This window comes from Patiria miniata, unplaced genomic scaffold (assembly GCF_015706575.1).
Source record: "Patiria miniata isolate m_02_andy unplaced genomic scaffold, ASM1570657v1 HiC_scaffold_17, whole genome shotgun sequence".
Classification (NCBI taxonomy): domain Eukaryota; kingdom Metazoa; phylum Echinodermata; class Asteroidea; order Valvatida; family Asterinidae; genus Patiria; species Patiria miniata.
This window is the reverse complement of record NW_024037055.1, coordinates 3,372,424-3,398,594: the sequence shown is the minus strand read 5'-3', so window position 1 is coordinate 3,398,594 and position 26,171 is coordinate 3,372,424. Positions and strand designations below refer to the sequence as shown.

The following is a 26,171-nucleotide window of genomic DNA, read 5'->3' as shown; positions in this document are numbered from 1 at the left end:
CTGGAATTTCAAAAGGTCAGCCCAGCAGCAGAAACAAACCATTGACTGTTTTTAACAGTTGAGTGCTCCCTGCCCTCATAAAGCAGGATTGACTGGCTGTGATTGTTATAAAACTTGATATAGCTATGCTTTGAGTTTGACTGTGAGATTGATAAGCAAGCTGTGCCTACCAGTCACCCGCTTTTGTCAATTGATGGAATTTGACTGTCTCAGTGAATGATCCGACCGTTGGTGACCTGTTTAAAAGGCATGACAGGGAAGCAGGATTGAATTTTTGACTGTCTGTGACTGATCAAACAAAGGGAGGGTTCACTGACGTAATTTAGAGGCACTGTATACTCAGTAAGCTGGTTCATTTGAAAAGTTTGTCAATTGACTTGTGATGGACCCATAATTTGCGAGGACTTGTAAACTTTGCTCTGTGAATGTCTATGGTGTGCAAGAAGGACACAGAACATAACAGCGTTCACGAGAGGACACATGTCAATAAGTCCCCCCGCTGGCAAGTCATTCTTTTCTTCATATTTGTAATATTTATCGAACAGCGGTCAATGATTTTACCATAGTCATCCCCTTGAGGAGTACATTGCTAATCACAAGCGTTTACGTAGTTCTCCTTGGCCTAGTTCAAGGTGCAACAAAAACTACCATAAATAACCATAACGCATTGTAAATAAAATTCAGTGATCAAGGATATCTTAACAGACAGCTTGTATTTCAAAACACATATCTACTTAGTACGTAAATAACCATAACGCATTGTAAATAAAATTCAGTGATCAAGGATTTCTTAACAGACAGCTTGTATTTCAAAACACATATCTACATAGTACAAGTATGGATAAGAACCGTGGCTAGTTGTAAAGGTACATAAGTGGGCTTATTTGCAGACTTGTTTTGTAAATACATGGCCAGAAAGATGGCAATTTTATACTGACAGCGGTGATGGGGGGGGGAGATTTGACAATGGTGTTGGGAGTAGCCGTGGTTCACCGATGTTCAATTGTCAGGTATGCAGATTTGTAAAAAAAAAAAAATAAAAAAAATTGATATATACATGTACGATTATTTATCTACTACGAGATATGTTTGGGGGTGTCCTTATGCGGAATGCAATCCTGACGTTATGGATATGGTCAACTTATACCTTTTAAATTGCCTTTTCAAAGCTTTTAGGAATTTTTTCTCAAAGCTTTCTCAAAGCTAGTCTGTCTTTGTTGACATTTCTGACTGTGAAATTAATGATGACTCGAGGGAATCTGTGGGCTGACTCCTAGCAGACGTCTGAAGACAAACACTAATACGAATCATCCAGGAAAACATTAGGTGACCTTGATTACTGCTGGGCGTGTAACTCAATTACTCGAGAGTAGTTTATGCATAGCTACTCGTTTTACTCATGGATTAATGTTTCATCTACTCAAGTACTCGTCACCCTAACCTTGATTAAAGAGATTAAAGCAAACAACTCCCCATATTTTGGTAACTTGGAAACTTTCTCAGAAACCATAATTTCTCCCTCCTGATGACAGGCAGAGCATGCTGTCTGAAACCATGAGTTTCCCCCGGTTCTTTTTAGAACCGCATCAACTCACAAACATGGGCATCGCGAGGGGGGGGGGGGGGCAGGGGGGGGGGCACAGAAAAAGAGACGCGAAGACAAAGTGGTGTAAATTTAATAAGTTGGGGGGGGCAAAATGTCCCTGCCCCCCTCTAAAACTGATAAATCGAGAATGTGTTGAGAAATACAAGCATTTTTTGGCAAAACATTTTTTGCCCCCCTCTAGAAAAAATCCTGGCGACGCCCATGCTCACAAATGAGAATTGTTACGTGGTGAAACCGTGAATCTTTATCTTATTTAAAAACGTGATGATGAAAATGGAATTCTATATGTACTACACCATGAAACCAAAATAAATTGAAATTTCATGACCGTAGGCTCCTGTCATGAAAATCAATTCTGAGGAGGTCCTTGTTTCCAACCGCCGACGTTCCGAGGATAATTGGATATTTGCCGTAAAATAAGGGGTCATGGAAAGTGCACTTTGGCTGGACAAGAGTGGAGTACATGGGAAAATTATAGTCATTGGGAAAGAGATGTAAGATTCTCATTTAATATCTCCCAGGCCCCCCCCCCCCAAAAAAAATACCAAATAGAAATCATCCAATTTCGAAAGCAAATTAAACCTGTGCATATTTATGGAAATACATGTATCACGTCCATCATGGACCATCGTGCACTGTTTGTGTGTTATTTATTGTCATTTAAGTACGGTATATTATTTGTTCCTACATTTAAAAAAAAATCTAAAAATCATTGCAATTATCAAATTGTTTCAGCAATTAAAAAACCTAAAAAAACAGACATCTTTTTAAAAACTGACAAAAAAAACAACTGAATTTCAGAGAAATGACAAAAGGGTAGCTTCTGACGAAGACTGATGTGAGACACTAAAATACTATTGTTCTTGGAAATGACAAAGATTGTTGAGACTACAGTGACTTATGAATAATTTATGATGGGAATATAAGCTGAGCACAGATGGGCAGTCCTGAAACAAAGCCAAGTAGTGACCATGAAGTCTGCTGGCCGGCGCTGCAATAGAGCTGTGACGTGTATGGGTAGCTGGACCAATGGCACTGCAGTCCGGGGAATTGTAAACTCATACGGTGCCAGCGTTTGTGATTTTCTGTGGCTGATGAGCGTGTAAAGTCTTGAGTGTCCGGTTGATTACTGTGTATCAACAAACTGCTGACCGCTGGCGCACGCACACAAGAATAGGTCCGGCACACGTAGGATGCTTCACACACTTGCCACTCTGGTGTCAATCTGTGAGGATGCTTTCTTTGGAGTGGAGACAAAGTCAGCTGTAACCATGGAAACAGTTTAATTAGGCGAGACTTCGTCCCTAGATTTTTCCAATGCAGACGAAGAGTTGGCCGTGTGCTGTGATTGAATGACATCCGTTTTAATACTGGACCAGGATTTGTGCGGTTACCTAATCCTCTTTGCGGTTAAGCACATTTGTAAACATTCCGCGCTTCGCTGATAACAAAAAAAAGTTATTCGGACATACAATCATGTGCACATATGAATACATTCATGTGTGTATGAAAAGGTACCAGCACGCTCACATATGGACTGGGTTTGTTGTTTTTTAATTGAAGCAAAAGGATAGCTAATTAGAGAGTTCGCACGTAGAGGCTAATGGTCAATTAAGTTAATTAATGCAGAACCTTGGATGCCAGAACAGTGTTTACTGCATTTACCAAGCTACAGTGGAATGACCAAGACCTCACGACATAGCTGGTGTTGAAAAACTCGACAAATTCTACCAGGAGAATTTCAAAGTTCGATATCGTGCCTGGATTTTTGACTTGTCAAACGACAACTGATTCCAGCTCATCATTGCTCCTTTCACAGTCAACACAGTTTACGCCTACAATGTACTTCTACAATTAGCGATCCGAGAGAATCAACGTTGCGCATCCGTTGACCTTCCGTTGCTGCTTACTCTGTAAACATTTTAAGATGCCAGCACGTACCGGTAGTGTCTCGTCGTCGGGACATTTGTGGAATTAGTAAACTGTTGTATTAACATGGAACTTTTGCCCCAGGCACTGGTGCATCAGGAGAGTCTCTTGACGCGAGAGTTGGTGAGTAATTTGCCTGCGCTTGTAACAGTGCAACTTTAAATTTTACTATATTTTGAAATTGTGTTGGGATGACTGCTACTTCAGTGAAATGCTCCTCTCTAAATAGGTAGTAGTGGAATTTATGAGTTTTGAAACAGAACTGGGAATTGATGACTTTCGAAACATAAATACATTTCAGCTTGAACAATAGCTTACAGGAACAAAGTTTGAACAATTTTCGGAAAGTGAAAAAATACATTTATGCTTCACTTACAAAACACTGATGTTCTTTTACATCATTTTAATAAGCTCTCTGTCAATTTCCAACAGCAAAGTGCAAGAAAATCCCAGTTTGCTGGCCAGTTTAGGCTGGCCCATGTTAAACTTGATCAGCGTATTTCGAATATTTGATGGTTCGACCAGGTTCAAGTTAGAGAAATAAAATACTAAATTCTTCGAAAAGGCACCGCATCACTTGACACTGTCCCAAGTACACAAGAAACCAAACTAATTTAATTCTAAGAAAGACACAGCGGTGGCTGTTTGGCCCTGTAGTAAACTGGTCCAGATATCAAATGTCCTTTAACTTTTTCCTTATTTAAAACACTTCATATTTGTTGTGCCACATGCGCGAACCACGACCTATAAAGTTGCGAGATAGTGTCCAGGTCGACTAATTGCATAGTTACGGATGCCTGAAACATCTGGCTTCGCACCAGGAATGCAAGAAATGAAATTCCCGTCACGGATAGCCTGCAATAATTGAGCTTTCAATGCCGAGATTTTGCCGACTGCACACCTGAAATCTGAAATTGTTCACACTCAATTATAAAAAAAAAGGCACTGTGTCAAAAAATTTCCGTCCCCTACTTTAGGAATTCTGGATACCCTTGATGTTTGTTGCTTGAAATGGGCTGCAGATGTACATGTAAATTAAGAACAGGCTTGGAATGTTTTGACATATTTATTAGTATGATGTAACTAATATACCTTACTCAGCCTATGTGACCTTCATTCGTGTTAACTATCTACCTTTAAATCCAACACCTGGGGCCAATTTCATAGAGCTGCTTAAGCACAAAATTGCTTAAGCACAAAAACCGTCTTGCTCAATAAAATCAGGTTACCGGCCAAAACTCAATGCGATTGTTATGCTAAGCTAAATACCAGTCACAAGCAATGTACATCACATGGAGTTTTGGCCGGTAACCTAATTTTACTAAGCAATGTTTTTTTGTGCTGATGCAAATTTTCTGCTTAAGCAGCTCTATGAAATTGGGCCCTGCAGGTGTGGCATATTTTAATTTACTTGTGACTGTGCAGCCACAATTACTTTCCATAAGGTTCGGTGGCCCAATTGTCAGAACCCTGACAATGCTTAACTAATCCAATATGATTCTAATGCACATGTCATTAAAAGTGCACCTGGGGCTTTAAGGTTATTAAAGAATGTATAAGTAGTTGACACAATTTGCATAGAAAGTTATGAGGGTTGAACAATAAGCACTTGTATGAATTACAATGCAAAAAAACCCTGAACAAATTGCTCATTAAAATTACCCTCCTGCTGTTTAAAAGGTCACAAACGGTCAGAGTTTCCTTCCACTTCCCCTGGTATACTTTTAAGACACCAATGGGTCACTTGACCAATATTGACCCAAGTAACAGCATGGCTCAGAATGCATGTCTCCATATTAATGAGACGGAATTAGCAGAGGTGATACGTCGGTGAAGGGCAAAACCCCATATTGAACGATTAAAATTTGTAATTTTCAAGCACACAGTACAGCTTGTGACACATGTTGCCCTGTCGATCATGAACTGTGTGTCCAAACTGTCCCACTGACTTGTTACTCCACATAATGTTTAGTTAATAACTTATTCTGATCTTATTTCGTACTGTCCTATCAATTTGTGATGAGAAAACCTTGGAAAAGAAATTGCACCTCATAGCAGGGGATTCACTGAGTAAAATGATGTATTAGATTAGAGTGTTCGCAGAGACGATAACAAGAGCAGAAATGAAGTTTCCGGTATTAAGTTATGAAATCCAATTTCTCAGTGTGTGATTGGGGTAAATTGGGCCGCAAGTTGCACCTGCCCACCTCATGATGGATGCAGATTAGATTATATAACCTGTGCAGAGCACACCCCGACGACCTATTTGATTGTGATCAACTCATTCCACACCACATGATAACAAAGTTATGACCACAGGTGGAACGTAATATCACTGATGAGATAAGGGGATATTGATTTGACACAGGACCAAAACTATAGGCAGAGTTGATAACAATCTGGAGCATATATTGAACACTGTATACTGAATGCACGTGTTACTTACACCTGATGAGTAGATACTGAACAAGCAAAGTACAATGTGGTTGTACTCCAAAGGAATCCACCTGCTGAATCAATCAATTATGTATGCAAATTATGTATCTTCCTCTCTTTCTTGACCTATTTACCACAGGGTCACCTGGAGCACCGCCCAGACATCACTTAGGGCAGCATCTGCCCCACCTGCTGAATCAGTCAGTTATGTAAATGATGCAAATTAATCATCCACTCCTTTTCTTTGGAATTAACCACAGGCACCGCTGGAGGACCTCCCAGACATCATAGCCATGAGCAGCCTCCAACCCATCACCACCGCCGCCCCTCCCTACGATGTGACTCTACCCCCAAATGTCACCTTGGAGCCCATGACGATGACGGATGTCCATGTCCCCACCGACCACTGGATCTTCCTGTCACTGCTCTCAATTATCTTTGTCTCTGTCATCGGGAATGTCTTGGTCTGTCTGGCCATCGTGACCGAGCGGAAACTGCACAGCGCCACCAACTACTTCCTCCTGTCCATGGCCGTCGCTGACCTCATGGTGGCGCTCTTGGTAATGCCGATGGCGCTAGTCAAGTACATAGCTGGTGAGTATTTGTACTTCCAAAGATCTTTATATGTCCACAAACTGTAGTAGAACTCTTGAGTAGACACTAATGTTATACTACTGATGTTACTACTACCTTGGCACAATGCAATCTTAACAAGTGCATCAAATGCAAAACTGAATTCTTGGACAGTGGCTCAGTGACCAAGTTAATCTAATTAGTAACAACTGAAGTGACAACTTGTACTTGAATCCTTGTTTTGTAGGTGTGTGGCTCCTAGGCCCATCCATGTGCAACATCTGGGTGATGCTGGATGTTCTCTCCTGCACTTCCTCCATCATGCACATCTGCACCATCTCCTTAGACCGCTACTTGGCCATCTGCAACCCCTTCTCCACACAGCGTCACTCCCGCTTCCAGACCCCAAGCAAGATTGTCATTGTCTGGATGATAAGCATCCTGCTCTGCAGCCCCATCTTTGTTCTAGGATTCATCTCTACCGCGGAGGTCCTAGATGTTGGAGTCTGCGCTCTGACCAACCGTCTCTTCATGATCTACGGCTCTATTATTGCCTTTTTCATCCCTTTAGTGATCATTGTGGTCACTTACAGCCGGACGGCCCACGTGCTGAACAAAAAAGCCCGGGCGTTTGCAAAACCAAGGACTCGGACTCTGTCACAGGAGTCCAGCGAAAGCATGAATCATAAAACCCCCTGCATCCTCCATAAGGCCCTGCCTTGCTTCTTCCAGTGCCTGGATGCCAACGCAAACAGTATCAACGAGTACAGCTCAGATGATTCCTCGGCTAAGCTCCCACAGGACGACGAGAGGCCGGCTTCTCACAATGACCAAATCAGATGTCTGAAAGCAGAGACTCTGACTCTCAACAGAAGTCCAAGGATTCTCCGGCATGCTGGACATGGGGACACAGCGCCAGAAAAGAAGGTCCTGGAAATGAGAAGATCCACCTCCAGGACAACACGCAAGGGGAACAGCTCCAAGATCAACACAGAGCGCAGGGCCAGCAAGGTCCTCGGGCTTGTCTTTGCGGCTTTCGTTATCGGATGGACGCCGTTCTTTGTCACAAACTTTCTCTACGCACTGTGCCCGTCTTGCAACATCGACCCCACACTGTTTTCCATCTTCGAGTGGCTGGGCTGGTCCTCCAGCATGGTCAACCCTTTCATCTACACCATCTTCAACAAGACCTTCCAGAAGACCTTTTGGAAACTCCTAACTTGCCGTCTCCGAAGAAAGGGAATTCGCCACCTCAGTCTCAAGAGGGGGACGTTTATAATCATAGATGTAAAGCCTCAGAGTCCGAAACTTGAGTCGGTCTAAAAATGATGCAAGAGATCTTATAACACTGTATACTCGGCGCTGTTAAAGTGCTTGCAAGAAAGGATGCTAACTTGCAATGCAAAATTCAGACTTGGAAAGATCCTTTTCCTACGATTTCTCTGGAAGCAATTTTTGAGTATAAAAACTGTATCAAGATGCTGTACAATCAATTCCTGAATATAATATTTGCCTTTGCATTTATGTATATAATACTACATGTATATATTTATATTTATGTATAATTTTGGTAAAAAAATATATATATGATCAGTCTATTGTAAATGACATACTAAACAACGTCAGAATTTATATAAACAGTGAGTTTTTACACGCTTTATGAATTGGGGAAAAAAGGGGGCAGGGCACACAAAAAAAGCTGGAAACAACTAACACTTTTTGAGGCATATAAACTGCCAAAAGTGCTCTGAACAATAACTTATGGACTTGCTTAGCGGAACGTTTATTCATTTTTCTACACGGCCAAAAAGTTATTCGGGGGTACTTTTTTTTCAGTGTTCATACTTTTTACTTGTAAATTTGTGCTTGGCTACAACTCAAAAGGTTGGACTGATCAAGCCTTACTTTTTTACTCAGGGTTCTAACACATTTTGTGATAGACCACCAAAGAGAAAGTTGCTTGGATTTCGTATCACATTTTGTTGTGGGGGTATCTCTTTCAATGCCTGCCCAGTTTGACCAACAGCGGAGTTAAGTAGACAAGGATTGATTTCAAGACTACGTGTAGAAGGGATTATGAGGAAATCACTCCATCCACCAGATAATTGATAATTTACTTCCTTGTCTGGGCACTGAGCACCTGACGGTGAAAGAGCCATTAGAAGGCAGGAGGAAATTTATACCTCTGATGACATCCGCACCTATCTTGTTGGTTTTGGATGGTAAAAGGCTCAACAGTGTCACATGTTTGCCCTTGGCATAGCTTTGGTAGGGACTGATAGCCAAGTGGAGCGCCAAGGTCTGGGCAAGAGTCAGCGCGAGGAATGAACTGGGGGGTGGGACTAGGGGAGAGAGGGGTTTAAAAAAAAGTAGCAGGGAGGGCTGAAGTGGTCTTTGGATTGTTTTTCATGAAACTCAATGCCAGACGGGTTCAGGCCATCATCTGCGGGTAGCACACCCTGATATTTCCGGCCTCACTCGCTGCGAGCGGGACACAGACAGATATTTCTGGCCTTGCTCGTTGCTTGTTTATCCGTCATCCGTTCTGAATACCGCAAAACCTTTGCGTGCATACATCCGACGTGAACTGGTTAAATGTCAGAAAAAAACTAAAATAAATTTGTGTACACAAAAAAGTATGTTCTTTGACAATCAATGTAATGTGCAATGTGTAAGAATGTCCATTGAATGGAGAGTGTGATAAGTTGTGTATTTTATTTCAACAATGTACTTGTGTATGCGCATGTGTATTATTTATTCTGTTTATGGATTTTGTTGCTGTTATGTAAGGCTCATTTTATGTCCGTAATTTTTTTTTCACTTGATTTCTGCAACATTTACATGTGTGTTATTTGTGTGTATACATATTCTGTCTTGCATAAATTTAAGGTTTAAAAAGTATTTAAGTGTTTTCATTCTTCGATTTAATGGTGTATCTTACAGACAAATGTGCATTACTTTATGAATTCTATTATTAATGTGATATTCAACCTGATAAAACCCAACAATTTCCAGAAAAAAAAGAGAGGAAAAGGTGATATAAAAATTCATCACAAAATGGATTATGCACATTTGTAATGCATGTACATGTACGTGGGTACAAGTACGTAAACAATCATTAAAACATGAATATATACAGATGATTATGAGTTTCAGGGCCACAGAATGTAAATCTTTTGATAGTTTCTTGCAAAAGTTTGACCCTGTACAGTGCACATAACCACACATTTTGTTATATTTTGTTTGTTGCCAGGAAGTATTTGTTCCTTTAAAACATCCTCAAACTGCTCATTTTTACAATTCAAATGTAACATTTGCATGTGATAATCTATGAAAGAACAGAATGTTGTATCAATGGTCCAGTTTGTCCGGAGCTTTATTTTGTATCAAAATAAATTAAAAGCTTTCATGAATAAAAACAACAGTAAAGGAGTTTTTGTGTCAGTTCATTTTTTTTTATGACATCAATTAAGGAATAAAGAAACGCTGAGAACCATTTAGCACACTTGAATTCCTGGAAATATACAAATTGTATTAAACTTTAAATGCCCTGAATTAAAAAAAACGGGGAAAAAAAATTGTTTATAAATCATTTGAAGAGAGACATCTAGGATTGACTCAGCTAACTTTTGAAATTATTTCAAATTACTCAATAAGTTGTAATATTAAAGTTGAACAACGAAATTGACTGGAGCAGGGTTGGAACCTCTGACCTCCGGACTGGCGTTCTGGTGCTCTACCAACTGAGCTATCCAGCCCTATGTTGGCGGTTCCCCAACTAATTTTAGAAAATTGGATGAGGCACAATACCATAAATTCCTCTTTTTTTTTTCAAGATAAACATTTTGAAAGCAACTCTACAAAATAATTTTCCTGGGAACAACAATTTCTTTTTATTACAAAATTAATGAGGGTAATAGTGCCAGGAAATAATATCTGCATGATTTTTTTTTTTTTGGGTCCTTGCCCAGAAATCACCTGATCAATTATTCCCCTGAAGGATTCTCATGACGATTAAGGTACTGACGTGAACTACGTGATTATACGTGAATAGTCATCTCGAGTGGATGTCTCGCAGCTCGCGTGGGCTAACCAAGGACAAAACAATTTTCCGTGGCATTTATATATCAAGCTCCTGTGCCAATCGTGACAATAAATCATGTTTACTGCACTCTTATAAAAAAAGTCTGATCAATTGGGACCAAGGTAGATATGTACAGTCTTCAAAACACTTAAATGACAGGTGTTACTTTTCGAATGATGCTTTGTAAGGTAACATACAACATTTGCTTTTGCTGTATTTTCAGAAATGGAAGGATTTGGGGTTAGTATTATAGAGCAAATATTGTTACACTGACTTATTTAAAATGTTGTGTTCATGGATGCTGGAAAACCAAGGAAAAAACATGCTGTAGCCTGGTTCCTTGACCCTCCTTCAGACGAAACGGAGCAATTTACAGACGGGGAATTGTCAGGTCAGGGAACCAGACTAGCTGGCTTGCACCTGTTCATGGGTGTGTATTCCGAATGCAAACAAAATGTGGACTAAAACTCAGTTTGGTAAATTGGGGGCATTATATTACCCTTAAATGAAATCTTTGGTTTTTGTCATTACACTTCTGACAAAATGGTTCAAATGTAGTCGACGTTCAATTCACATAACACTGCATTCAAGTCTGATATTGATGGGTTTAGAAATTGTTGAATTGTGTAATTTTGTCTTATTTTCAATCTTAGGCTGTCAAATAATGGGGAAATTGGTCATTACTCTTATAATTAAAAATCAGCCTTTTTTTTGAAGTAGTAAAAGATTTGTTTTTATATTCTTCAATCAGAAGTTGTACCCTCAGCTAAATAAAGATGAATATGATGTAAAAAATTTAAGTTTGATCTCAAACGTGAAACTAAAAAAATTAGAAAAAAAAGAAGATGTTTAATGTCACGTGTACCATGCACATGTTCCCAAACTAAGAACGATTCCTCGTGTTGTAGGCTGGCTTCAGGAATGCTTAATCAGCATTGAAAGGGATTCCCTAATTCCACGTCTTCATTTGAAACCAAGAAAAGGCAAGAATTAACAATTAAATCTGCCCGCAGCCCTTCGTCTATACATTTTCTGTCTGGATCGCAATTTCTGAAGAATAGTTTCACTCATTACGAGTCACGTTTGACGCGTCATGACGAGTCACGTTTTAGGCTCAATGAAAGGGAATTGGAAGGTTTCAAGGAACACTGCGAGGTCAGTTGTTAGATAAAGAATTTTGTTTTAGTTTTTCATAAGGGAATAAGACACTGGATATCTACACCATGCCTCTTATTGTCGACTCACTGCAGAATTATTTGGATTCACTGCGGATATCTTCCTGGAAAATGTACTTAAAGGTCCATTCAATTTTCGTTTGTGGAATAGTTTATTGTACTGTTCACTTTCATTTTCTGGGTTTTTTCAAGGACTTTTCGGGTTTTTTTTTGCAGTACAAATTTACATATTTATGACAAAAACGGCAATGCCATCTCAGGCGAAAACATCAATGTTGCAGCTGTTTAAATGTTATAGTTGCCAGAATGTTTTTCTTATGATCCACCAAAGAAATGTTTGTGGACAATAAACTTCAAAAAAAAAAAAAATGTTATTTTGAGTAGTGGAAAACATCAACAAGTGCATTCACACAAACCAGTTTTAAAGTCAAAGACAACCCCCGCCCCCCCCAAAAAAACCCAAACCAATGGCACAGTCTTCCATGTGCAAGATTGTAATCAGACTTGTGATATCATCGCAAGCAATCATGTTCTGAATATGCCCCCCCCCCCAAAAAAAAGGAGCACATTTCAACTCCAGTGAATTCCACCACGAATCTTTCGTGACATCACAATGTTTCATCATTGCATATGAACTGCTATGTGGTTTCAAATGCTGCCTCAATATCACACTCAGATACAGAGTCAGAATTCCTTCTTTTTTTTAGGGGGGGGGGGGGGGGGTAAAGATTTGAGCCGAAAAAATTCCTTACCTGAACAAGATGAATCCCAGCGAAGTCACGGCTGCCCGTCGCACGTCATCATCAACATCGCTGACAGCGAAATGAAGGAGCCTGCGGATGGCCTGGTTGTTGCCCGTGCCGCAGTACGCCAGCGCGATGGTGTACATGCCGGAACGTCGCAGGATTGGGTCCTTGTCGCGAGACAGACTCTCTATTAGGGTGTCGGCTTCTTCTAGTCGGCCGTACATTGTCTGAGATCGACAACGAATAAAAGAGAAAGACTTTGTTGGAACTTGAGTCTTTCTCATGCTTAATGTACTTGGCAATAAACACATTAGCACTTGTATTACATTGTATAACAGTGTATTACATTGTATTACATTGTATTTATTCCCTGATGGACCCATACAACCATAGAGTGCTGATGCAGTCTAGGGTGGCATAAACAGACACAGGAAGGGTTGCCTTGGGGCAATACAGGAAATAATGGGACAATCTATTATTTCAAAACATTCCAAGGTCTTTGAAGAGTTTGTCAGATGGAGAAAGGTCCAGCCAAGCAACACTGGGTTCCTGCACAGGTTTTCAGTCCCTGCCTGATTCCGTGGGTCTTCCTCAGAAAATTCCTCTCGGCTTTTCCTCCCACCTCTTAAACTGTAATTTCTTCTCATTGTCTTCTCTCTACAGGTTTCGTCAGGCTTTTGAGCTACAGTGCCTAGGGCACTTTTGAGGGATCCTTGGTTTCATTACCAGAAAGAGATAAAATAAAATAAAATAGTGGGGGATTTCGGAGGACTTTTGCTTGCACACAATTCCTTGGGAGTTTAGTTAAGGGATAAAGTATTACTCACCAGGGCAATACCGAGACAGAGACCACGTAGGATCTTCTCGTGCTGAGTGTCTTGTGCATACTGGAAATATAAAAAACACACAAAAATACAGTCACAGTATGATCAATTGTCAATCCAGCTAAAGAATGCCTACACTTTTAGACTAAAGTTCCTTTGTTTCAATAGTCAAATCCAGGTTATCCAAACTTCACAAATCTACTTTTCATGTAGCAGACATTCTTCAAGTTCAACTGTTTGTTCAGGATTGTCCTTGGATTACTTACGCTGACCATGTCTTCAATGGCTGATGCTGACTTGGAGCCAATCATGACCAGGCCCATAGCTAACCCAGCAGCCTCACCTAGAAAACAAAATCCACAATAATTATTTCAGTTAGTGAGATTCTAAAGATACACTGGGCAGTCACGATTGCACAGTGGTAACGTGGACTACACAATGCAGCAAATGGCTCTTGCTTGAACCCAATACATTGTTAACTATCACCAGCTTTGAATACTTTCTGGAGTTTAAGATTCATGTTTATGAGTGAGGGATACATTTGGTTAACTCTAAATGGTGCAGCAGGTCCTCGGACCACAGTACACTTGTGCTTTTAAATTTGCTGTTCCTTGCCTTTCTTTGTTATGTTCTAAGAATGGCTAAATAAATTATAATAATAATAATAAAACAACCACAAATTCTTCAAAATCCACATCCTGATTCTGAAAGATCAAGAACTGCAGACAGCCCGATTGTTGTTACTGTCCCTTTTTTGTTTCAAACCTCAAGGGAACAGGTTCAAAATTTGACTTAAGCAGAGTTTTGAGTTAAGCAGGGTTGTATATCATTGTTATACTACTGAAGGCAATGGATTCTTTGTTTGACTTAACAGTTGTTTTGAGTTATCAGAGTTTGACTCATCGAGATTTCACTGTACAAATAATGTGCCATTCCTCCACTACGGAGTGTTTGATTTTTAAGGGTTCTTCCTTTTGAATGCTTAGGAAGTTAGTGAAGAGTTTATTTTATTGGAAATGTATACCGACCCGTGACTGCATCATCCTCGTAAAGATTAAACTTCAGCTGTTCGTACACATCTTGCCTTGCTGTGCCCATTGCTGCCAGGCCTAAGCCCAGAGAGCCACCATGCCGTACCATCTACAAAAAATAAATATTCAGTACATCATGAATATGTAACACAAACATGCAAAATTTGCAACTTTAGCTGCCCATTGACATCTTGCCACGACAACTGAACTCACCCCTAGACAGCCACCATGCCGCACCATCAAAAAGAAATGAATACTCAACACGAATATGTAATACTAAAATGAATATGCATATTAAAAAGGCACATATGTTGTTGCCCATATGTTTAGTGGGCGGGGCAACAGAGCAGTCATTTATTTGAATATGTAATACTAAAATGAATATGCATATTAGAAAGGTGCTTGTGTTGTTGCCCATTTTGTTTAGTGGGCGGGGCAAAACAGATCAGTCAGTGATTTGAATATGTAATACTAAAATGAATATGCATATTAGAAAGGTGCAGGGGTTGTTGCCCATTTTGTTCAGTGGGCGGGGCGAAACAGAGCAGTCAATTATTTGAATATGTAATACTAAAATGAATATGCATATTAGAAAGGTGCATGTGTTGTTGCCTATTTTGTTCAGTGGGCGGAGCGAGCAGTCTACTACTCACATCTGTTGTTGCCTCTTTGAGTTGCCCCAGCAGATACTCAATGATGTTAGCGCCGTGGTTAGCATGGATCAGCCCCAGCGCGTACAGACCACCCCCTTCCTGGTAAGCACTGCCAGGCCCCGTGTCTTTAGGCAGGTAGGTGGACATCAGGCTTAGGGCCTCCTTCTCGTGGCCGCGGTGGATGACCCCTAGGCTGGCCGTGGCCGTAAACTTGGCCCAGTTGGTGGCTCGGGATAACCAGTCCAGATTATCTCTGGTTTCCAAAAATTAATAATAAAAACTTATTAATATATACTACCACTAAAGATTTATTTTGTAAAGTTTGAATACTGTTCCCCAGTGCTCTGTAAGGCCATAGAAAGAAAGGCAACTTTATGCTGGATTTGTCAAATTAAGCAGCAAAATTTTAAAAACAGCAATTAATTATGTAGGTAAATTGCAACAAACAAAATCACTTCACAATTTTAAGTATTCTGGAAGTTGTTTTGACTTTTTTTTCAAGCTTGAAGCGAAGATAAAAGTGTCGGCCAGGAATAGCTTGATGCTAAGGACTTTTAGCATTGACCCAAAGATTTATCAAACTCTTTATCAGGGACTAAAAAATTAGGGGACATCAGGAATTTTCAGATAATTGCTCAAATTTGCTAGTTGCAGTTGTGAACGGACCACATCGGCACGGTGTAATAAAACACAGACTGACGTCCTACCGCAAGAAAGAATCGCACGTGGTGCCACAGTGCATGAAGGAGTTGGCAATGACGGTAGCGTTGTGACATACTGAATTCCTCACAATATCCTGCCGTAGAAAATACAACATAAAAACCAAACAAAAAATGAGTGAAGCGTCTCAACAGTTTTCAAATTGAATTGAAAACAGACCGTCACAGGAAATTAGAGAAAAAGGGGATAGGCATTGGAAAATATGAATTGGTACAGGTTTTCTTCCGAGTCTACTTAGAATATTATTCTAGTGAAAAGATATAACCTCCAAAAATCCTAGAGTCTTCAATTTCGATCTTAAAACCTCAAAAACAAGAGACGACTCAAAACCGATTTAGATTGAAATTTCTGTGATCTTTACCTTTGTGTTTTTCAGGATTTGTAGGTCTGTTTTGTTGCTGCGTATCAAGAACTGTAGGTGGATGCCTATGGTAATGCTCCCACTGAGAATCTCCATCAGCTTGCTCAGCCGATCTGCGTACACCTTGTCCTCCTCCTGAGAATGCAAGGAGGATATTGTCCATTTTTAAGAAGCCTGACAATTGGATGTAAGATCTGAAAGGTGCATTTCCTTCTATACTGATAGAATCCTTGGCTCAGATTCAAAAGTCTGATTTCACACAAAAGTCTGAAAAATCTCATGCCTGTAAAAGGCAAGAGAAAGGTTGAATTTGGTGGTTCTTTAACAAAATATCGAAACAGGGCAACAACAGGTGTTTTTCCCAATTAAAAGATTGGCTAGTTTACCTTATGAGCAGGTGCAGGGCCATCCACAGATGTGCCTTCATCAGCTGTGCCATTTGTTTCTGGTTTTGTATCATCCGTCTCCATTTCTTCCCTGGTGGGTTAGCAAAGTGGAGAATAAGCATGATTGAATCAGGAACAGGTTATACAGGTTACCAATGTGGCATTTGATTTGGCTTAGCATACAGATTTGTTAAGCAGGTTTTTTTTAAGCTTAGTCCTATTAGGCAGAGATATAGGACCTTACCCATCTTTGGTCTCTGTTTCTGTCTTACTCGTTGTGTCAGAGACGGGACCAGAGGAGCGAAGTGAGCCCTGAACCCTGGCCAAGAACTGCTGAGTGGCGCTAGCGTACAGGTCAAACCCAATCTGATATGCCATCAAAGTCTGGTCCTGGGAAAAAGAAATACAATTAATTCTAATTTTCATTTTAATATTTGTTGGCGCTGTACCAACATGACTTGTACCATCATGGAGCAAGGAAGCATAGAGTGTCCTTGTAAGTTTCATTGTATATTTTATGTAATTCAGCCTTTGGCTGCAATATGATTTTTAAGCAATAAACCAACTTATAGAAGTCTGCTAAGCACGGAAAATAATTGCTAAGCAAAACCAGGTTACCAGCCAAAACATCTTTTATTTAACACTGCCTTTGGCTGGTTCTATGCATATTTCCACTTAGCACAAAAATTTACTAAGCAACATTTCTGCAAAGTAAGCTTCACGACACTACACTCCATGTACTGACTGGAGAAAAAAATCACATTCAATTACGAAAAATTTTAACGCAAATTTATTTTTGTCTTCAACATTTGTCACATTTCTAGCGACTTTGTTCAGAAGTTGTGGGATTCCATGACTTACTTGACTCTCCTTGAGGAGTTTGCTGAGGATGTCTGCGACAGCTTGGGCATCGTCAAGAAAGATGAGGCACTGGCAGACGTTGATGTAGTCTGGTACTGCCAGGTTCATGTACAGACGCAGGAGAATGCGTAAAACCTGAACAGATGGAATGAAAGAAGAGTGAGAGTTATCAGCAACGGCTTGAGCTGAGTCTATAGGGGTTTACGAAACTATGGCACTGACTATGGTTCGCCTCCAGCAAGATATTCATGGAAGCCTTCAACATTTAAACATAATGTCTTTGAATCTGTTCTTGCACACATTCTAAAGTCCACCCAGCTTATCCAACCATAATCAACTTGACAGTGAAAATATTTCAAATCTTCATTTAACGAAAACTCACCTCATTTCTGAACTGTCTTTGTTGGAGGAGCGCCAAGACGACTTTCAGACTGTAACTGAGCATACCGCCAACATCATCCTGCGGAAAATTTAAATTTTACTTCTCATTATCCTGATTCAATCAGGGTTGTCAATCACAAGCCAATTAATGAGGAATTACAACCAAATCACAAATCAATCACAAATCAGTCACAAGCAAGTCACAAATCAGTCACAAGTCACAAATCAGTCACAAATCAGTCACAAGTCAGTCACAAGCCAATTACAAGTCAGTCACAAGCCAGTCACAACTTAGTCACAAGTCAGTCACAAGCCAGTCACAGGTCAGGCACAAGTCAGTCACAAGCCAATCACAAGTCAGTCACAAGCCAATCACAAGTCAGTCGCAAGCCATTCCCAAGCCAGTCACTAGTCAGTCACAAGCCAGTCACAACTTAGTCACAAGTCAGTCACAAGCCAGTCACAAGCCAGTCACAAGTCAGTCACAAGCCAATCATAAGTCAAAAAACTTTTCAGACCTTAGGTCAATTTAAAAGTGACAGTGGAAGAACGACAAAGGAACGCCCAAGTTGTAACAGTATACTGGATGACTTGTGACTGGCTTGTGATTGGCTTGTGATTGGCTTGTGATTGGCTCGTGATTGGCTCATGATTGGCTTTTGATTGGCTTGTGATTGGCCTGTGATTGGCTCGTGATTGGCTCATGATTGGCTCGTGATTGGCTTGTGATTGGCTTGTGATTGCCTTGTGATTGGATTGTGATAGGCTTGTGATTAGCTTGTGATTGGCTTCTGATTAAACTTGTGATGCCAGTTTGCAGTCTTACCGCTTTCATGATGGCCTTCTCAAAGGAGTCGATCCGCCGCGTCTCCAACGCGATCCCGACCACCTGCTTGAACTCCATGTCGTCATAGCAACGCTGGAACATCCTGTCCACGACGTTCTCCAGACGTGGGTCAATGTCTTTAGGGTCGTCCACGTGCTCCAAGTTGTGCACACGCAGCTTGGTGTAATGGTCGATGCATTTGGCTAAAAAAAAGAAAAATTTATTGTCAGGCCGTAAGAATTTTCAAAAGCAAAAAATTTAATTTGATTTTGGACTGTCTACAATTTGATGTGAGATTAAACAGGATTTGGAGGAAAAACGTCAATCTCATACAATATTGTTGAACATAGGACAATACCGAGAAAAAAAATCTTGGGAGTTTAAATTAATTCTTCATTAGTTTTTTTTCTGGGAAAAAAATGAGTGTACAAAATAGAAGAAAGAAAAACAATCAAATTTCACTTTACTCACATATTGTGGTGTCTACATATTCGGAGGATGCATTCACGTCAAACAGCTTCCCTGCACCTAGAGCGTACGTCAGTGATTCCTCAAAGGCTCCTAAATGATAGTAAACCTGAGAACAAAAACACAAAGACAACTACAATGGGTTTAAAGGGAATATACATCATTTGCTTTTGCTGTAATTTTCAGAAATGGATGGAATTGGGGGTTGGAAATATAAAGCAAATATAGTAACACTGACTTTTTTGAGGTTTTTGGGTTCAAAAATGCTATAAAAACCAAGAAAAACAATCATTTCCTGTAGACTGGTTCCCTGACTCCATTTAAGAAGAAACAGAGCAGTTTACATACATTGGGGAATTGTAAGGTCAGGGAACTAGTCTAGCTGGCTTGTACCCGTTCATAGGTGTGTAATCGATTGCAAACAAGTGCGATGGTCAATTGGGGCCAGTATTTGAAAAAAAGCCAGTTTTTTTCCAACGCTGGTCGGCCGATCAGCTTTGGAAATTGATACAAAAATACCACTTTTCTTGAAAATGACAGTATACCAGGTGCCATGATTTTACAGGATGCTTTACACTGTCCTTCACTAACAGTCCAGCAAGGTATTTCAAAATGATTTGGTAGTTTTATTTTTTGATGTTTGCAAATGTTGTATTTTCCCTTTAAGGAAAAGGAACTCTCCTTCACTTTGCCTCTTAAAAAGTAGTTGAATAGTGCGTAGAATTTTTAATATACAAAAGGTCTGGTTTTGGTTATAATCAGAACTTTAATTAAAACATCGATACTTATATTTTTGTCATTCAAGAGGGCATTATTGTAGCATTTCCTCACCATTAATGAGAATCATATTGAGACAAGATTTACCTTAGATGCAACCAGTGCAGCTAGTTCTCTTTCTGGAAAAGTGGTGTCTTCATAAAACATCTCACTGGAATGACACAAGAAGAAAATTAAAACATTTTAATAATTCTGACGTCTTGGGAACAAAAATTGTAATTTTAAAAGAGAATTTGCTTGTTTAACTTGTCACTATTGTCTGTGTAATTAAACATATAAACTACATTTATAATTAACTGTCCTGAATCTTCCAATTTTGATATTATTTTTCACACACTCTAGGGAATCTGGGTTAATTAATTTGAAGTGTTACTTTCCGTTTTTTCCGTTAATAAGCCGGCAGATCTTATAGCGCCCTCATGCACATGTATACAAGTAGGCCTACAATGTACACCATTTAAGATATTAAATTAGCATTTCACGTAGAGAGAACGCATGGCCGTGGATAGCACACTGCTCGCAAGCAACACCTCGCACGCTGCTCGCAAGCAACACCTCGCAAGCAACGCCACTCGAGTTCGAGTACCAGCGTGACCGATTTGTTTTGTGTCCCAAAATGTAAGAATCGTCTTCTTTTGTTGTTTTAAATCGAATCCTACATTTAATTGCCGAAGTATTTCATCTTCTTTTTCTGATTCGTGGCTCTGGAGTATTTTATTTAAAGGGAAATAAAGTCCAAAATTGTAATAGGTCTGATTCCCATCTCTTTAACACGAAGTCACAATGACAATGTTAGAGTGGAACCAGACTAAGCCTCATCATGGTAAAAATTTCTAAGTCACCACAAAAAACAGTCGCTGCGCGTGTTCAGTGCCGCGCCGGTACAATACTGAAAACGATCGGGGACAGGTTCATGGTCAAATATCCACTGCCTAATTAAGTTTTCTAGATATTAAAAGTTGTCCCCCCAAATTTTACATTTTTTCGACAGCATCAGCGATCTCCGCCCAGAAGTCGTCCACAAGTAGATTGAGTTTCTCCAGAGCAAAGATCTAGATGGAAATCAAAAGACATATTTTGGTATCAAGGGATATGTTACTCAAAAAGTCAGACATCATAATTATCATGTCTCTATTTTTTCTGTCAGAGGAATTGATAAAACAAGGGCAGATACTGTAAAAGTAATTTACATTAAAATATTTCAAGATGAATTGAAACAAAGTTTTCAAGAGAAAATTTCCACAATACCTTTAGCTTTGTATCTGGTTCATCAAGGAGGGAAATAACACCCCCTAAAAAAAAAAGGAAAACGAAAACAAATTGTAACAGACTTTAATCCACAAATATCTGGAAAAAAAACTTAAGTTAATGATGGATAGAGAGGGTACAGAAACAGGAAAGAATGCCGTATTCAACTGCCGTTTGTTTAAGCTGCCAACTACAAAACTGAGTAAGGAAAAAAAACCTGAAATTTGTAATGGTTAAAATTACCTCTTATTAATTTCAGATTGGAAAAATGCATTATCTTTGTAAATTGAGTCAAACGGGAGAATAATTTCCACTTTTGTTCTACGATGACTTCTGCTGCTAGCACAGAACTTTGAACACAACCAAAAAGCGGTAATGTGGTAATTGTGTAGTTTGGGACACCTCCCTTTTTATTTGTACTTGTTCCGTTCAAAAATGATGTTTGCAAATGAGTGTCAAATTTTCCAAAATGAATATTTAAGGCCCAAACAGTCTTTTTTATTTACATTAACTCTAGGTTTTGGTAATTTTGATTAGTATTAACTGTTACTAGTATTATATCAAGGTCCTAAAATACACGATCATGATTACCCAACATGCCCAAAGAGCTTTGTTTGCATTCCTCACAAAAAATTCCCAAAAATTGCCCCAGACCCAGTAAAGTAGCCAGGCATACTGACAGAGATAGTCTTAAGAAAAGAGAGAAACGCCAGTAAGTAATAAGCTATGTTGATTGTAAAATAACGAAATGGGTTAAAAATCAGAACGATTTAAAAAGTAACTTGGCATTGGCAATGACAGAAGTGAAATTATTGAATGAAAAGATTAGAATCGCACAATGGTGCACAATGTACATGTGCAAATGCCAATGACTCAGCGAGACACGGCAAAAATGCTCCACATAAAAACACGGTTATTTATTTTCCTCTAATTATTCTAACACATATTTTTAAATGATATAAAAAAACCATACCTGCTGATGTCAACTTCATTTTGTCGTCAGTACCGCGGTTTCTTAAAGTGTTGAATTCTTCAAATTTGTACAATCATGTGTCCCTCCGGCTTCCAAAAAGTTGCAGCCGAAAAACAAAATGGTGGATACTGACTTTGGTTGACCAATAGAGGGCGCTAAATAAACTTTGCAGTGTGCATTTTGTGGATGCACCCCGTCATAAAATTCCCATAGACACCAGTGCTATACATGCCCATATTTCAAAATTCTTTAAAAAATACTCAGAACTCTCACAGGTATTTAAGCTGTACAGGAAAAGGATGATCAACATGTCATCTTTCATTTTCTTTTCAATTTTTGGTGGGTTGACCATGGACTTTACGAGAAATTCTCACCAAAAGAAGACGACCCCTATTTTTCCCAAAGCGGAAAAGTATAGCCGTCCTGAAAAACGATCCCTCTACGACGTGGTAAAATAGCTCCACTTTCGAGCCCAAAATGCTCAGAATTGGAAGCCCCAAGTCCGGACCAGAGGTTAATTGTCATATCTCTTCAATTCCCCAATTCTATGGCTTTCAGAACTCTCTAATACAGAATATTCTGAGGGTATAACTGTTATTCATGTGCTTGGCGGATGGGTTTAAGCCTACAGGTGTGCACCCTTGTGTGTGTCGTCGATATTTTTAATTTTGCACACAAAAAGTCTAGACGAATTTAGTTTGGCAAAGTCCTGTTCATCAAGTCTGACTCCAATAAACCACAATTTTGGGTCATTTAAAGTGGAATTTCTTGGTCTAAATTTGTTGCAGATCGTTGGTTGCAAGCGATAAGGGGTTTGGGAAAACGAGCTTGACACAAAACTAATTCGCTCTCTTGTAGTTAGGCCTAATCCCACTTGCCTGCGTGGGTTTATTTTCTTAAAATATGAACTAATTTGAAATTTTACCCAGCACTTCCGGTCCCACCTTTAACACCCCCCCCCCAACTTTGCAAAGAAACCTCGTAGGACAGTAATAAAGTAAAAGTTTTCCCATATAATTCCATGTAGGAGAATCAAACCACAAACAAAACGTCAATTGTTGTAAAACACCCATTATGGGACAACTTTAGCGTTTATTTCCCAAACCAATAACAAGAACGTTTTTACAAAAGTTACAGAAAAATGCTTTAATGTATATATATATTCAGTTATGTGTTTGAAAGTGAACGATGAAAATAAAACTTGTTTGCTCTCATACAAAACAATCTCCGACCTCGATCTGCAATCAAAATTTGGCATAATCGTTTATCGAGTTTTTTCTTACCATCTTGCATTTTAGGTGCTGCTGGTTTTGCAACTATTCCTTTTTCATAATTCGGACCTACTTAATTGAAAGCCATTTCTCAAATCTGGGCTTCGGTTTCCGCTCCGGCTTCTTCTCAGGGCCCGTTCCATAATCATCTTAATATAACCTTTACTATACGAATGAAAACTCCAAAATTTGCCCATGCATCAGTGAAAAGATTTTGTGCACCAGAAGGCAAAATATAGGTAAGCCTAACAGCAAAAGTGAGGAAAACACAACTTTCGGCTGCAAATTACGTATAGATCTGAATGATAACATGAACAAAGTAAAGTCCCCTTTAGGTCTCGTTAGCCTTTTATGGTCTGACACGTGGCCGTGAGAATTCATACAAACAATGAGCAAGAACTTGTCTTTTCCTTACTATATCTGGGTAAGTTAAATCTCCATAATGTCTGGGACACTGCATTGAAACAAAGACTAAATCTTAATGCGTTGGAATACAAACTGGTGTCACGTACATAAACGTCACACGAATACCGCTCAAAATGATAACAGTGATTAATAACATTACTAGAAATATTTGCGTAATGCGTGATTAAAATTAATAGATATCTTTGCTTAAAGCCCTGGAACACTGAACATTAGGTCCAATTTTTTTTTAAGTTTTAATGATAAGTGCGATAAATAGTTCGTGCGGTCCTATAAGCACAGCTTCTTAATATTTTGAGAACTGACACGTTATAATTAACGAGGAAGCACAGAGTTTAACAAAAAGGAAAAATAATTATCCTGTCCCGCTATCCTCTCTGCATCATCCAACGAGCCATTTTCCCACTCGTTTTCCACACAAAAAACCCAAAGAGGTTATTAACGGATTAAAGTAGAAAAAACCCAGATTTACAAGTAAAAAAAATCAACTTCTGAAAAATGAGAAATTATTACAAAAATATTGTATACTACTGTGTAATTGACAACCTTTAAACAAAAAAGATAAATTGCATTTTAAAAACAAACTTTGCGTTTCATGATTTCCTCGTTGATCACTGGTTGCCGGCAGCAGCCTCTTTTCATGATACAACTGCAACCAATTAGTACTGTCGACGGAGTCTGAACCAGTTACCAGTAACTTTTGACACTCGGGTCAAGTTTCAAGTCTCGTAGACTCACGCGAGAACGCGTGGTAGTCGTGCTATACATGATCCATTTTCATGACTTGTGAACCTTATCACAGTGACGATCACCAAAGTTGTGAAATCTTTGGAGCGATCGTTAAGTTGTAATTGTAAGAAGTACGGCTATAGTTCCACCGTTTAGAAAACTAGTTTTGAAAGCACCATGAATCACATGTAGTCTTCCCAAATCAATTTCAAAAATGTCAAAATGGGACGTCAAGAAAGAATTATTATCCTCTGACGCCATCTTGGTCATGCACCCTTAGTACGTAGTGCACATTGCAATGGAGCTGAACACCGCATTGGAAGCACCAGCCTATTTGGTCCAGTAGCTTCCTTCTGACTCTGATAGACTTGTGCATAAAGCATGGACACCGAGTGATGACGCTTTGTGTTGAAGATTAAAACAATCTCTGCCTCATTTCATTGGGCTAAGTTGGAAGATCTCTCAGGAAATCATACAATTCCAAGTCAAGACCTTTCAAATCTTGGCAAGGTGTACTTTTCCAACTCCAAGCATCAACAAGCAGGAACAATGAAGACATAGAGTAGATCATTAGACTACCGAAATCCCGGCAGAGTGATGAATAATGCAGACAAGCCGACACTTGACATCACCTTATAATGAGAGAAGCAATTTTCCCCCTAAATATAAACCTCTTCAATTTGAAGAGTTTTCCGGAGTTCGCTCGTCAGTTCAAGCAACTCCACGACGTGGTCCCCTGACGTCTCGTCGAGCATCATCCCTGATTTCTCCGGAGGGGTACAGTTCAGCTGCGATCTGCTAATGGCCGCCGTGAACTCTGTCAGGGTCAGCGTGGCACTGCGCATGCTCCGGTTGCTGGCCAGAAAGTCCGCGCGCGTGGTGTTCAGTTGGTTGGTGACGTCAGGCAGCAACAGCCAATTGCGAGGCCTGTACAAACGAAAAGAATGGTTCGTTTAAACAAAGAGAGTTTACTATTGGTCAGCATTATGATTGCTTCGAATTCATCTAGTAATCTTTGTCCTAATTACTCAAGTACTTTGAGAATAAAGACTAGCTGTTATACAATGTATAAACTTTGTATTCACAAATTTGATTACAATTTGGTACAACTTGTCAGTTTGATAATACAGTCACATACCTTCGGTCGTTTGGAAGACTAAAGTTGTAGCTTGTGAGATGCGGCGTGTCACTGACTTCAAACAAGAACTCTTCTTTACTTTGTTCTCTCTTCTCCTCCGGAACGTCTTGAAAGATATCAGATACCGGCAGGCCATTTGCATCTTTATAGTGAAAGGTGAAAAAAATATTATAAAGAAAAATCACGTTAAAACGACCGAATATAAATCAGAGAATTTTATAAAAGATGGGCTGTGCGTATCAAGTGAAGCAGTGATTTAAAAGTCACATAATTATACCGGTACAGAAGCGATTTTGACTACTTTGGCTTTGACGTACCAAAAGAATGTGTTCCGGTAAGGTGCCAGCGCAGGTCCAGATTGCTTTGATACGGATCACCCTCGTCTAGATCCCAGTCTCCATTTATATCGCTGAGATAACCTGCGGAGGGATACGAAACCAATATGCCGGCGTGAAAAGTCGAAGTGACAAAATAAACACCAAAAGCAAGCTCAACAATTTACTAAAACAACATTATTTTTACGTAAAAAAACGGCGAAGCTTGTACCGCGTG

At 39.6% G+C, this 26,171-nt stretch overlaps 3 protein-coding genes across 4 annotated transcripts in view; 1 reads left to right on the top strand and 2 right to left on the bottom strand.

The window, feature by feature from the left end:
• The window catches only part of LOC119723488 (26S proteasome non-ATPase regulatory subunit 1-like), a 36,530-nt gene extending 14,331 nt beyond the window's left edge, over positions 1-22,199 (bottom strand). The window contains exons 1-17 of the mRNA XM_038194167.1: positions 22,059-22,199; positions 21,086-21,129; positions 20,816-20,889; positions 19,925-19,988; positions 19,064-19,169; positions 18,593-18,795; positions 17,768-17,845; positions 17,386-17,520; positions 16,769-16,914; positions 16,525-16,615; positions 16,139-16,273; positions 15,765-15,853; positions 15,058-15,310; positions 14,402-14,513; positions 13,640-13,716; positions 13,377-13,436; positions 12,556-12,776 (exon numbers count right to left, since the gene is read on the bottom strand). Coding sequence (XP_038050095.1) covers positions 12,556-12,776; positions 13,377-13,436; positions 13,640-13,716; positions 14,402-14,513; positions 15,058-15,310; positions 15,765-15,853; positions 16,139-16,273; positions 16,525-16,615; positions 16,769-16,914; positions 17,386-17,520; positions 17,768-17,845; positions 18,593-18,795; positions 19,064-19,169; positions 19,925-19,988; positions 20,816-20,889; positions 21,086-21,129; positions 22,059-22,077 — 1,907 coding nt within the window. The 5' untranslated portion in view covers positions 22,078-22,199. The remainder of the gene's footprint in view (positions 1-12,555; positions 12,777-13,376; positions 13,437-13,639; positions 13,717-14,401; positions 14,514-15,057; positions 15,311-15,764; positions 15,854-16,138; positions 16,274-16,524; positions 16,616-16,768; positions 16,915-17,385; positions 17,521-17,767; positions 17,846-18,592; positions 18,796-19,063; positions 19,170-19,924; positions 19,989-20,815; positions 20,890-21,085; positions 21,130-22,058) is intronic.
• LOC119723489 (5-hydroxytryptamine receptor 2A-like) lies at positions 3,102-9,015 on the top strand. Its single transcript, XM_038194168.1, has 3 exons — positions 3,102-3,658; positions 6,232-6,565; positions 6,792-9,015. Exons 1-3 carry the CDS (start codon positions 3,602-3,604, stop codon positions 7,865-7,867), a joined length of 1,467 nt encoding a protein of 488 aa, XP_038050096.1. The 5' UTR covers positions 3,102-3,601; the 3' UTR covers positions 7,868-9,015.
• Positions 22,200-23,113: 914 nt separating the features above from the next.
• LOC119723487 overlaps positions 23,114-26,171 on the bottom strand; it is a 28,403-nt gene continuing 25,345 nt past the window's right edge. For both annotated transcript variants that reach the window (XM_038194165.1, XM_038194166.1), the window contains exons 12-14: positions 25,937-26,038; positions 25,620-25,761; positions 23,114-25,408 (exon numbers count right to left, since the gene is read on the bottom strand). In XM_038194165.1, coding sequence (XP_038050093.1) covers positions 25,141-25,408; positions 25,620-25,761; positions 25,937-26,038 — 512 coding nt within the window. In that variant the 3' untranslated portion in view covers positions 23,114-25,140. The remainder of the gene's footprint in view (positions 25,409-25,619; positions 25,762-25,936; positions 26,039-26,171) is intronic.

Excerpts from the sequence above, each read along its gene's own strand:
- LOC119723489 (XM_038194168.1), top strand. The coding sequence starts at position 3,602 with ATGGAACTTTTGCCCCAGGCACTGGTGCATCAGGAGAGTCTCTTGACG. Across the intron at positions 3,659-6,231 it reads GTCTCTTGACGCGAGAGTTG|GCACCGCTGGAGGACCTCCC; the intron begins GTGAGTAATTTG and ends AATTAACCACAG. Across the intron at positions 6,566-6,791 it reads GCTAGTCAAGTACATAGCTG|GTGTGTGGCTCCTAGGCCCA; the intron begins GTGAGTATTTGT and ends CTTGTTTTGTAG.